Source organism: Manis javanica, chromosome 11 (genome assembly GCF_040802235.1).
Source record: "Manis javanica isolate MJ-LG chromosome 11, MJ_LKY, whole genome shotgun sequence".
Classification (NCBI taxonomy): Eukaryota; Metazoa; Chordata; class Mammalia; order Pholidota; family Manidae; genus Manis; species Manis javanica.
In genome coordinates this window covers 20,669,266-20,684,450 of record NC_133166.1, presented here as the reverse complement: position 1 = coordinate 20,684,450, position 15,185 = coordinate 20,669,266, and the positions used below count along the sequence as shown (strand labels likewise).

The window sequence follows — 15,185 nt, the reverse complement described above, 5'->3', positions numbered from 1 at the left end:
TCTGGACATTTCATATAAATGGAATTATACAATATGTGGTCCTTTGTGTCTGGCTTCTTTCACTTAGCACATGTATTTAAGGCTTATCCATGTTGTAGTATGTATCAATATTTCATTTCTTTTTACTGCTAAATAATATTTCATTGTATAACACACTTCATTTATATATTCATCAGTTGATAGATATTTATATTGTTTCCATTTTTTACTAGTATTAATAGTACTATTTAGCTATAATTTTAATATAATGAATAGCCAACATATTTTTAATCCCTATTTCTTCTAATCCTGATTGTATCCCTATTTCTTTCCCTTATTTGTGAATCTTATTCTAAGTTAATACAATTGTATATTCCCACTTGGATACCTGTGAAAACAGATCTTTTTGAGATCTTCCATGTATCTCCTGCAAATGTCCTGCAGAGGGTCTCTCTTCAGTGGGCTGGTATCGACCAAATTATCATTCCAGGAACCATTCCAGGGTTCCACACATTCTTCTATACATTTCAGAATTTCTTTATCATGAGGAGATGTGATCTGAGCACCAGTTTCCCAATAAACCTAGATGACAGGTCAGTGCAGCTATAAATACTTGAAATGTTGGGTCAGATATTTTCTTAACTACAGTAGAGCTATTTGACTGTATAAAGTATACCAAATTAATCAAGTAGGAAAATGTCAACATGGGACCATGGGACTAACTTTATAAATGCCAAAGGATTTGGTGGTAATGATTCCACAGGAACTTGTCAATAAAATGATCATGTATTATTTTCTCTTTTAGAATATACTTTAACAACACCACAAGTAAAATATAATCAGGGCATCTTTATGACATTATCATAATATACATTTTCATTGTATTCAATCACACTCTTAGATTTACAACTATAAAGATAATCTAAGAAATGCTGGAATATACATAAAACTTGACACTAAGAAATTTCAGCATTATAAAGTAGTTCTGTTATATGATAAACAAGAAATTATTTTTCAGTTACAAATTAAAGTAGAATTTATGTCACACCAAAATAAAGTCTGTATCAGGGAAGACAATTAACACATTAATTATTCCATATACATTTCAGTATATATTTTTTCAATATTTAATGAAAATACATTTCATAAGTTGTCAGTTTGTCAAGTAGCTTGGCCAACAAGACTTTAGGAACAGTTAAGCAAAAAGACAAGAAAATGTATTAATTCACAGGATCTCAAAGTTAGAAGGGACTCTGCTTAGAGAATATCTATACTGATTTCCACCATGTATATGACATGAATACCCTCTATTGCACCCTGAATGAGGGAAAGAATACATTTGAATATGTACTAAGCTCTGTACCAAGCAATATGGAAGACTAGATGACCTGAAAATTCTCACACTATACACACTTCAAAATGGTAGGAATGATACTATCTAAAATGCATAGCTTAGTTCACAAGAAAGAGAGGGAAAACTCCAGGCAATGGGAAAAAAGGAAAGAACTGAAAACTGGAGTGACAAGGCTGTGGTCTGATGCTGTGGCTCCTTGAGGTTTGGGAACTGTCCATTTATCTGGTTCTTGGAGTTGAAATGCCCATGTGGAAGATAAGAAATTAGAACCAAGACTCCCCCTCTAGAAGAAATACAGAATAGAAAAAGTTCTGTCTGTTATTATAGAAAGATTATAGGAAGCATGTCTGTTTATTCTTGGGTTCTGGGTGATAAAAAAAAATTCGTATCTGAGGTCTAAATTAACACAGAAATTGTTTCCAATCAGTAAAAATCCTGAGGTTCTTGCAGAAATTTAAAAAGCAAAAACAAAAACTGCTTTGAAGGTTTGTTCCCACATTCTAAGACAAAAGATAGACTCTATCTATAGGCCCTGAAAGCTCACCATGAAAATTTATGAAATATAAGAAAAAAATTCTGGCCTTTCTTCCTGACAACTTCTTGCCTTGTATGTGGATGTGATTATTAGAGGCACAGCAACTATTTTATGATGTCCGTGCTTGAAGGAAATGCCAAAAACACTGCAGAGATGCCAGGCCCAATAACACTGAACTACAGAACCATGCCAGCAGTCACCTACCTCTGGACATTTTTTTATGTGAGAAAAATAAATTCCTATCAACTAAAGCTACTTTTGTGGATTTTCTGAACCTGCAGCAGAAGGTGTCCCTATCCGATATAGTAATAGAAAAATTCATACAATAAAATATACCCAGGAATAAATTTTTAAAGAAATATGAAAGATCTATTTTTTAATTTTAAATATTACTAAAGGATCTAAAAGAAGTCTTGAAAGAATGGAATGATATATCCTATTCATAAATAAGGAGACTCAATAATATTTTTAAAATTATCGAAGTTTCTAAATTAATCTACAAATGAAATATACCAATAAAAATGCCAAAATAACTTTTTTTCAAATTAAAAAAAAATACCATAATACTAAGCATGGGAAAATATCATAAATAAAATCAAAAGGCAAATGATAATGTAGGGGGAAAATAACTGCAAAACAGATGACTAAGAGCTACTTTATAGATATAAAGAGTTTTCATAAATCAATAACAAAAAACAGCAACAACCCAACAGAAAAATGGGCAAAACTTTTAAAAGATTTCTTAGGAAAGGGAACACAAATACGTTTTAAATGCATGAAAAGATGCTCAAACTCACTCATAAAAGAGGAGCAGATAAAATACATTAACATTTCTACAAAGATAAAAAATTAGATAATACAATATTGGAACATGTAGGATAAAAACCATATTGTTAGGTGAGTGCATCCATTGGTACAACCACCTTAAATAGAGAATGACATATTTTCTTTCATATTCCCTTTGACTCAGAAGTTTTCACTTCTAGAAATTTATCCTGTAGATCAGCAATACTGTACTGTGGAGAAAGTGCAGATTCCTATAGCCAGGATTCTCACCTAGCCCTGGTCGGCTTGCTCACTACACACATGTGGGCAATATGATGTTATTGACTCTATAGAAAGAGCTCCGCCCAGTGCTCTGGGCTGCTGCAGGGCTGCACGGCTGCACAGCTGCAAGAGAGCAGAGACTGTTGTGGTGGCAGCACCAAGGACAGAGACTAAAACAGCCGTGTGGGCAGAGAGGCCCAGAGGCAGAGGCTGGCTTCCTGCATGCAGACTCGCTCTGAGTGGGCAGGATTCTAGTGATTGACCTGCCACCGAGGGAATAAAGTTGGGTATAAACTTTTTTACCCCAAGAACATTCCATTGTCATTCTTCAGTTTCATTGAATCCATACAGAACTTGTCCAGGGCTGAAACCCATTGGCAAGACAACTGGTGACATCAGCAGGATTCATTGTTGATGAGGAACAGACAAGTTGCCCGCATGGGAGGAGTGCTTCAGTAGGCTGCCCCTATGGATGAGAAGACCTTTGAGTGTCCCCCATGGACATGTGGTCCAATGTGGCTTGCCTCCTAGCGGACTGGGTCCGACCCTAAGACTGGCAAGAGGTGGAGGCAACACCTGAGGCAGTTAAATTGGCCCTCAGCAAATAGGGAATTCCATAAAGAAACAGAGTGCCTGTGGGCTGTGGGGAGTTTTTTCCCACAGTACTGAGAAAGGCCATAAGGAAGAAAGACGTCCTCCTGCAGGAAGCACGAGAAGAGGCAGCACAAGAACGTGAGCTGCAGAGTGCCACTGAGGAGGTAAAAAATTTGTTGATGACCGAAACAGCATCACTAGGAGATGCTGTGGAAATGGTAAAGGACATCATGGTAGCCCGAGAAGCAGCAGCCCAAGAAGCGGCCCAAGAAGGAGCAGCACGAGAATGCAGGCTGCCAGGTGCTGTGGGGCAGGTGAAGGATGTAGTGGAGCCGTCAGCCTCAGAAATGGAGGAGCAGAGGTTTGCCCAACAGATGGGGGTGGAGGCCCCAGAGGCATCAGCCCCTCCTGGGTTGAGACCCCACCCAGTTGAAAGCTAGTGGAAAGCCCAAAGAAAATAGACTCAGCAACGGCAGGTTCCTATACTCAGGCTCAAGCAATGAAAGCACAAAAGGAAATGTGGACTGCTACTCAAAGGAAGAATTTAAAGGGCCCCGTGAAGGTCATGAGGACCCAGATGTGGGTTGATTTTATAAAGACAGGAGCAAACAGAGAAATTGGATGCAAAGTCAAATAGAGTCTTATTGGAGCTATGGCAACAATTGAAACCATGGCAGAGGTTCCAACTGCTGAGGACAAAGAAGCAGAAGCCAGAAACAAAGCAACAAGACCAGCCTGTGTATCTTTTTGCTGGAGAGGCTGGAGAAGGCGGGTATTGTAAGGCCAACCCATGGTCCTTTTGGTTAACTCATCTGAATAGAACTGGTTTGAATACAGCTGGGATGATCACCTGATGGCAATGGATCTCCTCAGACTTGAGCATTATTATAATTTCTGTTATTTGCATATTGTTGTAGCCTCTTTTGTTCCTGTGGAATTTGGTTACAGTGTTCCAGCGAAGGTTCCTATGGCCAGGTGTGGGGAAGTTAGGGTTCCTATGGTCAGGATACTCACAGAACTTAAACGACTTGATGATGTAACTGGCCTGTTGCTAGACTACTGCTTCCACGCCCATAGGCAATAAGCTATTATTGCACTATATAGCGAGCTTGGCCCAGTGTTCTGGGTGGAGGCAGATGCTAGTGCTTGACCTACCCCTGGAGAACAAACCAGGTAATAAACCCTTTGACCCCAAAGAAATGTTCTACTGTTGTTTATTTGGTCACACTGAATCCATAGTGAACTTACTGGGGGCTGAAACCCATTGGCAAGACAATTGGTGAAGTCGGCAGGGTTCATTGTTGACCAAGGAAAAAGACAGGCTACTCTTATGGGAGGGATGCTTGAGCGGGCTGCCCCTGTGAATGGGGAGACAGTGGACTGTCCCCCAACGGGTATGTGCTCTGAGGTGACTTGCCTCCTAGAGGGCTGGGCCCCACTCTAGGACTGGAGGCAAGTGGAGATAATACCTGAGGCAGTAGGGGGTAGCCCTTGGTATAGTAAGTAGGCCTTTTGAGAGACAGAGTGCCCGTGAGGCAGCGGGCACTGTGGGTTGGCTGCTTCTCACTGTATTAAAAAAGTCTACAGAAGCTCCAAGAAATGGCGGCACGAGAACACAAGCTGCAAACTGCTGTGGATTCCCTGAGGAGGGAAATGGCATTGATGAGAGAGGAGGCAGCACAAAAACACTGGGAGCAAGGTGCCATTGAAGAGGTAAAAGATTCCTTACAGAACAAAATGGCAGCGCTGCCAGGTGCTCTGAAGGAGGAAAGGGCCATAAAGGAAAAAGACAAACTCCTGAGGGAAGCACAGGTGGAGGTGGCATGAGAACGCCAGATGCAAAGCATTGAGGTGAAGATAAGAGAGCTACTGAAGACTGAGGTAGCATTGCTGTGAGGCACAGTAGAAAAGGTAAAGGATGTAGTAGAGGGGGCACTAGGGGGAGGGGAGAGAAAGGTGCCATCAGCCCCAGAAATGGAGGAGCTGGGGAAGGATGAAGGGATGGTGTCCAAGGCACTGACCCCTCCTCTATTGAAAGCATTTCCAATGGTTGTTAAGAAAATAAAGACCCAGCAGCAGAGAGTTCCCCAATGAGAGGCACTCCCCAGATCGTGGAGCACTCTATTCTCCACCCCTATACTCAGGCTGAGCTGGTGGATTTGGGCTCCCAGTTTAGGCAGAAGCCCTTGGAGTCAATATCAGCTTGGCTCCTGAGTCTGTGGGACTTAGGGGTGGATGGAATTGTTCTTTCATGATCAGAGATGGGAAAGCTGGCTTCGCTGACAGTTCAGTCCACCTCAAGGCAGTGGTTACAAAGTGCACATCAACCCCAGGGAATCACTCCTTCCTCGATTGGCTTATGGCTGCACTTCATGCTGTGTGGCCCAATCAGGGTGATCTACCATCCTCTCCTACTATATGGCAGATGAGTGCTGAGCTCCAACAGGTGTTATGAGAGCTAGGTGTAAGAAATGCCATTTATAGTCCAGAGAATCATGGCCCAAATGAAGAGTCTTTCACTACTGGAATGAGAAATATTGTACTTCAAACGGCTCCTACATCTCTCCTTGGGTCTTTAGCGGCCATTCTTTCCTCTCAATGAGGCTGGGATCCCATAAGCGAGGTGACACATACAGTAGCAGACTTAGGAGAGGCTGAAGCAATGAGAATATAGAAAGAAATAAGGTCTGCTACTCACAAGAAGAATTTAAAGGGCCCCATGAAATTTACCAGGACCCAGATGTGGGTTGATTTAATATGGGCAGGAGCAGACAGATGGAAATTAGATGGGAAGTCAAATAGGATCTTACTGGAGCTACAGCAACAACTGAAACCAAAGCAGCAGTTCCAGCCATTAAGACCAAAGAGGCAGAGCCACAAGTCCAGTCTGTGGGTTTGCAAGACTTTCTGCTGGAGAGTGAGCCAACCTCACTTGAGCCCACACAAGAAAAATGATTGGGAAACACGATTTGACTGAGGGGAAGGTCGAGGTACCTGCTCTGAGGGACTGGGGGTGGGGGGGACCAGAGGCCACGTGTTGAAATAGCTACCCATTGGTCCCCAGTGAACATACATGTCCTGGCTCTGGTGGACACAAGGGCTGAATGTTCACTGATTCATGGTAACCCTGAGTGGTTCCCCAAGACCCTCACTGTCATAAATGGATATGGGTGGAAGGCTATCAGAGTGAAACAAGCCCAAATCCCTTTGGGAATAGGGCATTCACCCCCCAAAGAGTATATTGTGTATATATCTCCTATCCCTGAGTATATTTTGGAGATTGATATCCCGCAGGGTCTATGGTTGTAGACCACCTCAGGTCAGTTCAAATTGAGAGTATGTGTGGTGAAGGTAGTTCTGAGGGGACATGCTAGGCACCCACCCATGGCTTTGCCTGTGCCTTGGCATGTGACTAACACCAAATAATATAAACTGCCTGGAGGACATAAAGAGATTGGAGAAACTCTCCAGGAACTGGAAAAGGTGGTCATTATAAAGCCCACCATAGTCTTTTCAATTCCCCAGTGTGGCCAGATGACCCCTGGCATATGACTGTGGATTACAGAGATCTGAATAAAGTCATACCTGCTATGCATGCTGCTGTCCCCTCTATTGCAGGCTTGATGGATACCCTCAGCCATGAACTAGGAACATACTATTATGTGGTAGATCTTACTAATGCCTTCTTTTCCATTGACATTGAGCAGGAAAGTCAGGAACAGTTTGCCTTCACAGGGGAAGGATGGCAGTGAACTTTCACCGTCCTTTCACAGGGATACCTCCACAGCTCCATCATCTGATATGGACTTGTAGCCCAGGACTTGGCTATATAGGAGAAACTGCCAATAGTACAGCTGTACCATTATATTGATGATGTCATGCTCATGTCCAATTCTCTTTCAGATCTAGAAGGTGCAGCATCTAGATTGCTGTAACATCTATAGGACAAAGGATGGGCTGTGACAGTACCAAGGTTCATGGACCTGATTTGTCTGTCAAATTCTTGGGGGTCATCTGGTCGGATAAGACCAAAGTTATACCAGAAGCAGTTATAGATAAAGTCCAGGCCTTTCCTACCCCTCCTGTAGCATTGCTACAAGAGTTTTTGGGTCTTCTAGGCTACTGGAGAGTGTTTATCCCACACTTGGCACAAATTCTGAAGCCCTTATACCGGTTGGTATGAAAGGGCATCAGATGGGACTGGGATGAGACATATGCATCTGCCTTTACTACAGCAAAATAGGCAGTCAAGGCCATGCAGGCCTTAAGTGTGGTAGACCCATCAAGGCCCTGTGAGCTAGATGTTCATGTGACTGAAGATGGTTATGGCTGGGGTCTCTGGCAGTGGCTTGAACAAACTTGCCAACCTATTGGATTCTGGTCACAACTCTGAAAGGGGCAGAGTTATGATACATTTTGGTAGAAAACCAACTGGCTGCTGTGTATCACGCTTTGCTGGCTATATAACCCATCACTGGAATGGCCCCAATAACTGGAATGGCCCCAATGAAGGTAATAACCACCTATCTCATCTTGGGGTGGGTATGAGACTGGACCCAAAAGCCAAGGAGTGGTGTGGCACAAATGCCCACACTGGTCAAGTGGGGTGCTTACTTACAGCAGTGTAGTGCCCTCTTTAGTAACCCCTTGAGTGAAGAACTCCAACATTATTGGGGCTGGTGACATATACTAGTGAAAAACAGGAAGAACCTGTTTTTGAACCATAGTAGCAGAGAGTCCCTATCAGGAGGGAAGAGCCCCTATACCCGAAGATGCATGGTACACAGATGGCTCCAGCCATGGGCAGTGCCCAAAACGGAGGGCCATAGCATTCCATCCTAAGACTGAGACAATATGGATGGAAGATGGTGGGGGGAAGAGTAGCCAACGGGCAGAGTTGTGGGCTGTGTGGCTTGTGATCAGCCAGGAGCCCTCCCCATAGTTTGTCTGCACTGACAGGTGGGCTGTCTCTCAGGGCTTGACCCTGTGGCTACCATCCTAGTACCATGCCAACTGGCTGGTTGGTCACTGACCCCTCTGGGGGCAAGAATTGTGGCAAGACTTATGGGCCTGTGGTCAGACTAAAACAATTACTGTATACCATATGACAAGTCATTTGCCACTGGCATCCCTAGGAAATGATGAAGCAGATAAATTGGGCCAGATACACTGGTTAGAAGGAAAGCCTGCCTCTGATATAGCCCAATGGTTACATCAGCATTTGTTGTATGCTGGGCAAAAGACAATGTGGGCTGTAGCCCATCAGTGGGACTTACCTTTGACCTTTGAAGAAGTTAGTAGAGCCCAGTAGGAATGTGTTGTATGCTCTAAAAGGGACTTACACCGAGTTCCACAGCAACATGGGACAATAGCTAAGGGGCCTATACCCTTATCAGATGGCAAATAGACTATATTGGGCCTCTACCTGTGTCAGAAGGATATCAGTATGCCATGACTTGTGTGGACACAGCTACTGGACTTCTGGTTGTTTTTCCTACTCATTGTGCAGACCAGCAGATGACCAAAAGAGTCCTGGAGCATCTCTTTGCCACCTATGGCTGACCATAGGTAATTTGAGAGTGATCAGGGCACTGAGTTTACTGGACATACACTGCAAGAATGGGTGCAACAGCTGGGAATCAAATGGAAGTTTCATGTGCCATACAATCCTACCATAGCAGGCATGAAAGAGAGGCACAATGGCTTGTTAAAATCTGGACTACAGTCAGACACCAATAGTTTGAGGGGATGGTCAGTCTGCTTATGGACTGTGCTACGGCATCTGAATGAGAGACCCCGAAAGGGAGCCCTGAGCCCCGTAGACATGTTGACACATATGGCTGCCTCCCCTTTACAACTGCCAGTACAAACCAAGGAAGAATCACTGAAGTCGAGGTTCAGGCACCAGAATAACATCTTGTTGCTAGCACCAACTGCACTGAACCCTGGAGACTCCATTGAGTGGACGTGGCCTTGGACGTTTCAACACATGGACCAATGAAGGCTGGCTCTCCTGGCACCTTGGAGACAAGGCCTGGAAGCTGGCCTCCTGTGTATTCCTGGAATAACAGCAGAGTGACCCCCAAAGGTCACAGTAGTATATCCTGAACAACCAGGAGGTAGGAGCATCTTACTGGGGAGTTTTGTTTTATCATTATGGCCAGTGCATGCACCTCCAGTAGCACTATATATAGACCCTTCAGTAACCCCCATGGGGAGAGGAATACAAGTTTGGTATACTAGACCTGGATGGGACCCCTTTCCTGCAACAGTCCTATCACAGGACCACTCTCTTGCATGCATCCTACCTGATGGACAAGATTCACCTATGTTGGTGTCAGTAAAACATGTGTCTTACTGCCCCTAAGGTCTTTGTAGATTGGGAACCTCCTCTGGCTTCCTGCATCAAAATCTTGTTGTATCTTAATTTTTGTGATTATCTCTAAGTTGTTGTTAGTCTCTGTTGCTGTTGTGGAATCTGGTTGTGGAATCTGCTGTTGTGGAATCTGGTTACAGTGCTCCAGCTTTCTCGCACAGAGACCATTGCAGAAGATTGAGAGCGTGCAGATTGTAAGGCAAGAATCCTGGAGGGGTGGAGTGTGGGGAAGTTGGGGTTCCTATGGCCAGAATCCTCACTGAACTTAAACCACTTGATGATGTAACTGGCCTGTGGCTAGGCTAATGCTTCCACATCCATAGGCAATAAGCTATTATTGCACTATATAGAGAGCTCAGCCCAGTGCTCTGGGCGGAGGCTGAGATGCTAGTGCTCAAACTACTGCCTGGAGAACAAGCTGGGTAATAAACCCTTTCAACCCAAAGAAACATTCTACTGTCATTTCTTTGGTCACACTGAATCCATAGAGAACCTGCTGGGGCTGAAACCCACTGGCAAGACACCAGGATTCTCACCTGGCCCTGGTCGGCTTGCTCACTGCACGTGTGGCCAATACATTGTTATAGACTCTATATAAAGAGCTTCGCCCAGTGCTCTGGGCAACATGGTGGCATGGCTGCAAGGTTGCAGGAGAGCAGAGATGAGATTCTAGTGAGTGATCTGCCACTGAGGGAATAAAGTTGGGTATAAGCCATTTCACCCCAAGAACATTCCATTGTCATTCTTTGGTCTCACTGAATCCTTAGTGAATTTGCCTGGGACTCAAACCCATTGGCAAGACACGTAGATATACAATGTGAGCCACAAATGTAAGCCACTTACTCAATTTAAAAATTTTCTAGTAGCCACATTAAAAAAGATAAAAAGAAACAGGTGAAGTTAATTGTTGTATACTTTATGTAACCCAATATACTTAAACATGTAATCAGTATAAAAGTATTGAGATATTTTACATTGTTTTTTCAGACTAAGTCTTTGAAATCTGGTGCATGTTTTACACTTACAGCACATCTCAACTCAGACTAGTCATTTTTTAAATGTTCAATAGCCTTAGGTGGCTAGTGGCTACCATATTGGACAGTAAAGATAAGAATAAAAACAAGCACTAACATTTACTGAGCATTTATTAGAGCCAGACACTATACTAGACATTTTACCTGCATTATCTCCCTTAATCCTTGTTCCCACCAAAGGATGTAGGTTCTGTTATTATCCTGTGAGGAAAATAGAAGTTCCTATGGCCAGGATCCTCACCTGAACCTAAACTACTTGATGATGTAACTGGCCTGCTGTTAGGCTACTGCTTCCACACCTGTAGGCAATAAGCTATTACTGACTGAGTCACTATATAAAGAGCTCTCTGCCCAGTGCTCTGGGCAGAGGCAGAGATGAAGTATGATTACAGACCTGCAGACTGTTGGATGCAGATGTAATTCTAGTGCTCAATCTATCGCTGGGATAATAAACGGGTCATAAACCCATTTACCCCAAGAACATTTCATTGTCATCCCTTGGTCTCACTGAGTCCATAGAGAACTTTTCCGGGGCTGAAACCCATTGGCAAGCTATATTCCCAGTTTGCTGATGGGGAAATAAAAGCACAGAGAAATTAAGTAAGTTGCCTGAGGACACAAAGCTTCTGAGTTGCAGAGGTAGGTTTCAAACCCAACCTATACTCTTGACCACTATTCTATACTGACTACATAATCTACTTGCATATATGAACAAATATATATGCAGAAGAACACTCATTATAGCACTGTTTATAAGCAGCAGAAGACCAGAAATAAATGAAATCTTCATCAACAGAGGAGTGGTTAAATAAATGAGACTGTTTCATACTATTTGTGGATAAAGTGAAGGTTCCTGTGGCCAGGATTCTCACCTGGCCCTGGTTGGCTAGCTCCCTACACATGTGTGGGCAACATGTTGTTATTGACTCTACAGAAAGAGCTCTGCCCAGTGCTCTGGGCAACATGGCGACAGAGTGGCATGGTTGCAAAGCTGCAGGAGAGCAGTGATGAGACTGGAGTGGTGGCAGCACCAAGGACAGAGACTGAGACGGCTGTGTGGGTAGAGAGGGCCAGAGGCAGAGACTGGCTTGCTGCATGCAGGCTCAATCTGAGTGGACGGGATTTTAGTGATTGACCTGCCACCATGGAAATAAAGTTGGGTATAACCCTTTCACCCCAAGAATGTTCTACGGTCATTTCTTTGGTTTCATTGAATCCATAGTGAACTTGCCTGGGGCTGAAACCCATTGGTACGACACAGTTGTATGAAAAAAGCAAGGTATAAAACACTGTATATAGTGCCCTACCATTTATGGAAAAAAAAATAAGGGAGTGACAAACATATGTACAATTACACATGCATAGACCATATCTGGAATCAAACTAAAACCAGAAATAGTAGTTGCTTTTGAAATGGTATCTGCAGGAAGGGATAGGAAAGATACTTTTTATTGTTTAATGCTTTTATGCTCATTTTTATACTTTAACCTTGTGCTTATTTTAAGGAAAAAAATTCAGGGTCTACTATGTGACAAGTATGTGCAACAGCAATGATTATCAAAACAGACTAAGTCTTCCACCCACAAGCTTATATTGGGGAACAGGAGGTAGGGAGGGTCAAACAAGTCAATAAACAAGATAAGTCATCTTAAAGAAAGCAGGTAGAGATAGTGGTAAGTTCTGTTAAGGAAATAAACAAAATGATGAGAAAGTCACTGAGGGAAGTCACTTCAGAGAAGGCAGCCAAGGAAAGTCTCTTCAAGGAGCAACATGTGAGCGGGAACCTGAAGGATAGAAATAAGCAAGTATGCAAGATGTGAGGAAGAGCAATCCAAGCAAGGAAAAAACTATTACAGAGGCTCAGAGGCAGGAAGGGGCTCAGTATAACGGGAGGAACCAGAGAAATAGGTAGCAGTGGCAGTGTGATTGGAATGGGAGCAAGGAGAGGAATGAATGAATGAGGTTGACGGTAGGTAGGAGACAGAGTCCTCTAAGTCCCAAAGTAAGAGTCTGAATTTTATTCAAAGATTGAGAAGCCACTGAAGAATTTTAAGCAGGAAAGTTACATGGCCTATTTATATTTTAAAAGATCCTCTGTCTGCTTGCTGGAAAAGGGATTGCAGGGGACAACAAGGGAAGCAGGGAAGAGACCAGCTAGGGTGTTGTAGTTCAGACAGAAGACAATCATGCTTTAGAATGGTGGAGGCAGAAGACATGGGCAGAAGTGAACATATTCAACATATATTTCAGAGGCAGAATTTGTAGAACCTGTTAGCAAATTAAATGTTAGGAGTGAAGGGAAGGTAGTAATCAAGAATGATTTTTGGTTTTCGTTTGGGTGGATGGTAGTGTCAATTTGCAGAGATGGGGAAGACTGGGAGAAGAACATAATTGTGTGTGTGTGAAGTAGGCTGTGGGAGAATCAAGACCTGTGTCCTAGAGACACTAATTTTAAGATGTCTGTATTCCAGTGGATATCAAGTAGGCAGTAAGTTGCTCAGAGTAGAGATCGGATTCTCACCCTCTTTGACAGTTACCCTTTTCCTCCTTTGCCACTCCCTTATCCCTTTCATTGTTAAGACATCAATTTCCCCTGGTCTTTCTAGTATCTCCAGTACTTCTTCTTTCTCCCTTCCCTTAAAATTGTTATTCCCTAGGGATCCCTTTTGTACCTGTTTTTCTACTATATACTGTCCCTAGTCAACTCATCCAAGTAAAGGACTTCCAAATACTCTTAAATGATCTAAAATGTATGGTGACCCCCAAATTTGTAACTTAAGCCCAGATTTCTCTCCTAACTGTCTATAGAACATTGTTACCTGCTTGATCCACAAATATATCTAACTTAATATGTCCAAAACTAAATTAATCATGCTTCATCCCTGCCTCTGTGAATGGTAACACTACCCACTTAGCTGGGCTAAAAATCTTAGATTAGTATTAAATCTTCTTTTCCTGGTAAAACAGAGCTCATGGTACCTGAAGACTTCCTACACAAAAAGAAATACAAATGTAAGACTGTGGACTCATGACTCAGGTGCCCTAAACCTCATACACTCAACACTGCTGTATTTTCTATTTGCCCCTCCAGAGCCTTTCTTCATATGTCTCCACCCTGCTTTCTGCCACAGAGGCTGACACAAGTGGATCCTGTGGCCAATGATGAGCCTCAGTGGAAGAGTGTGAGGTCAAAGTACTATTCTTCTGACCCTCCTTCCGCAAACTCCCATCCATTCTTTTTTTCTTTAAATTGAAGTATATTTGATATACAATATTATATTGGTTTCAAGTATACAATGCAACACAGTGACTCAACAGTTACATATGTAATTAAATCCTCACTCCAACTAGTGCAGTAACTATCTATCAACATAGAAAGATGTTACAGAATCATTGGCTGTATACTCCATGCTGCCCTACCATCACTGTGATCAACTTTTATTATGATGGGATTTTTGTGTCCCATTCATTCTTCAAGTTCTTGGTACAATATGACTTTATTTCTGAAATGGTAGGGAGGATGGATTTAGGATAGGATGGAGAATTCAAGGGCAGTAAGATATTAGAAGTAGAAAGACCACTGAAAATATGTTTGTTGTAAAACATGTTGGGAGTACTAAGGGCCATTAGGGAATACACAGCCAGCCTCAGTGTTTTTATCTTCCTATCCCCAGTGTCTGACCCTATTCCCCAGGGCAGAAAATACACTCAGCACATATTATTTAAATAAAATAAGAATTATGAAACAGCAAAGATCAAGAGTCCTAGGTTTACCTTGTAACCGTTGTCCTCTTTGCGGTTATGAGATGCGGTGATCATCACACCTGCAACTGCTTTGAGCTCCTGGACTGCATATGGCTGAGAAAACATTGACACCATAATTCCATTTTGCTTCCTAGTTACTTATACATTTGACATAAAAATAAGTTTGATTAAGTAACAGGAAAAGACAGTAAGATGTAAGTAGCCTAAAACCTCAACAATCAGCTCCAGGTTCATCAGGTAGGATACAACCAAAGCCGCCTGTTAAGGACACTAATAAATACCTAACTGTTAGAGTAAATGGCTGCTCCCCTCAAGACTAATTTAACTTAGTCCCACAAAAATTTCCTACTATTTTATACATTTAATGAGTATTAAATGAACACCTACTATATGCCAGACACTCCACCAGATTCTGGAAATAAGAGTGGTGAATATAATCATATTCATACAATGAAAGTTAATTTAGAGATCATCTAATGCATCACATTTTATATATTATAC

General features: G+C 42.6%; 1 protein-coding gene across 1 annotated transcript in view; it reads right to left on the bottom strand.

Moving 5' to 3' along the window:
- Positions 1-15,185, bottom strand: part of PGM2L1 (phosphoglucomutase 2 like 1) — a 79,557-nt gene that overhangs the window by 15,403 nt on the left and 48,969 nt on the right. The window contains exons 5-6 of the mRNA XM_037026286.2: positions 14,694-14,777; positions 368-561 (exon numbers count right to left, since the gene is read on the bottom strand). Coding sequence (XP_036882181.1) covers positions 368-561; positions 14,694-14,777 — 278 coding nt within the window. The remainder of the gene's footprint in view (positions 1-367; positions 562-14,693; positions 14,778-15,185) is intronic.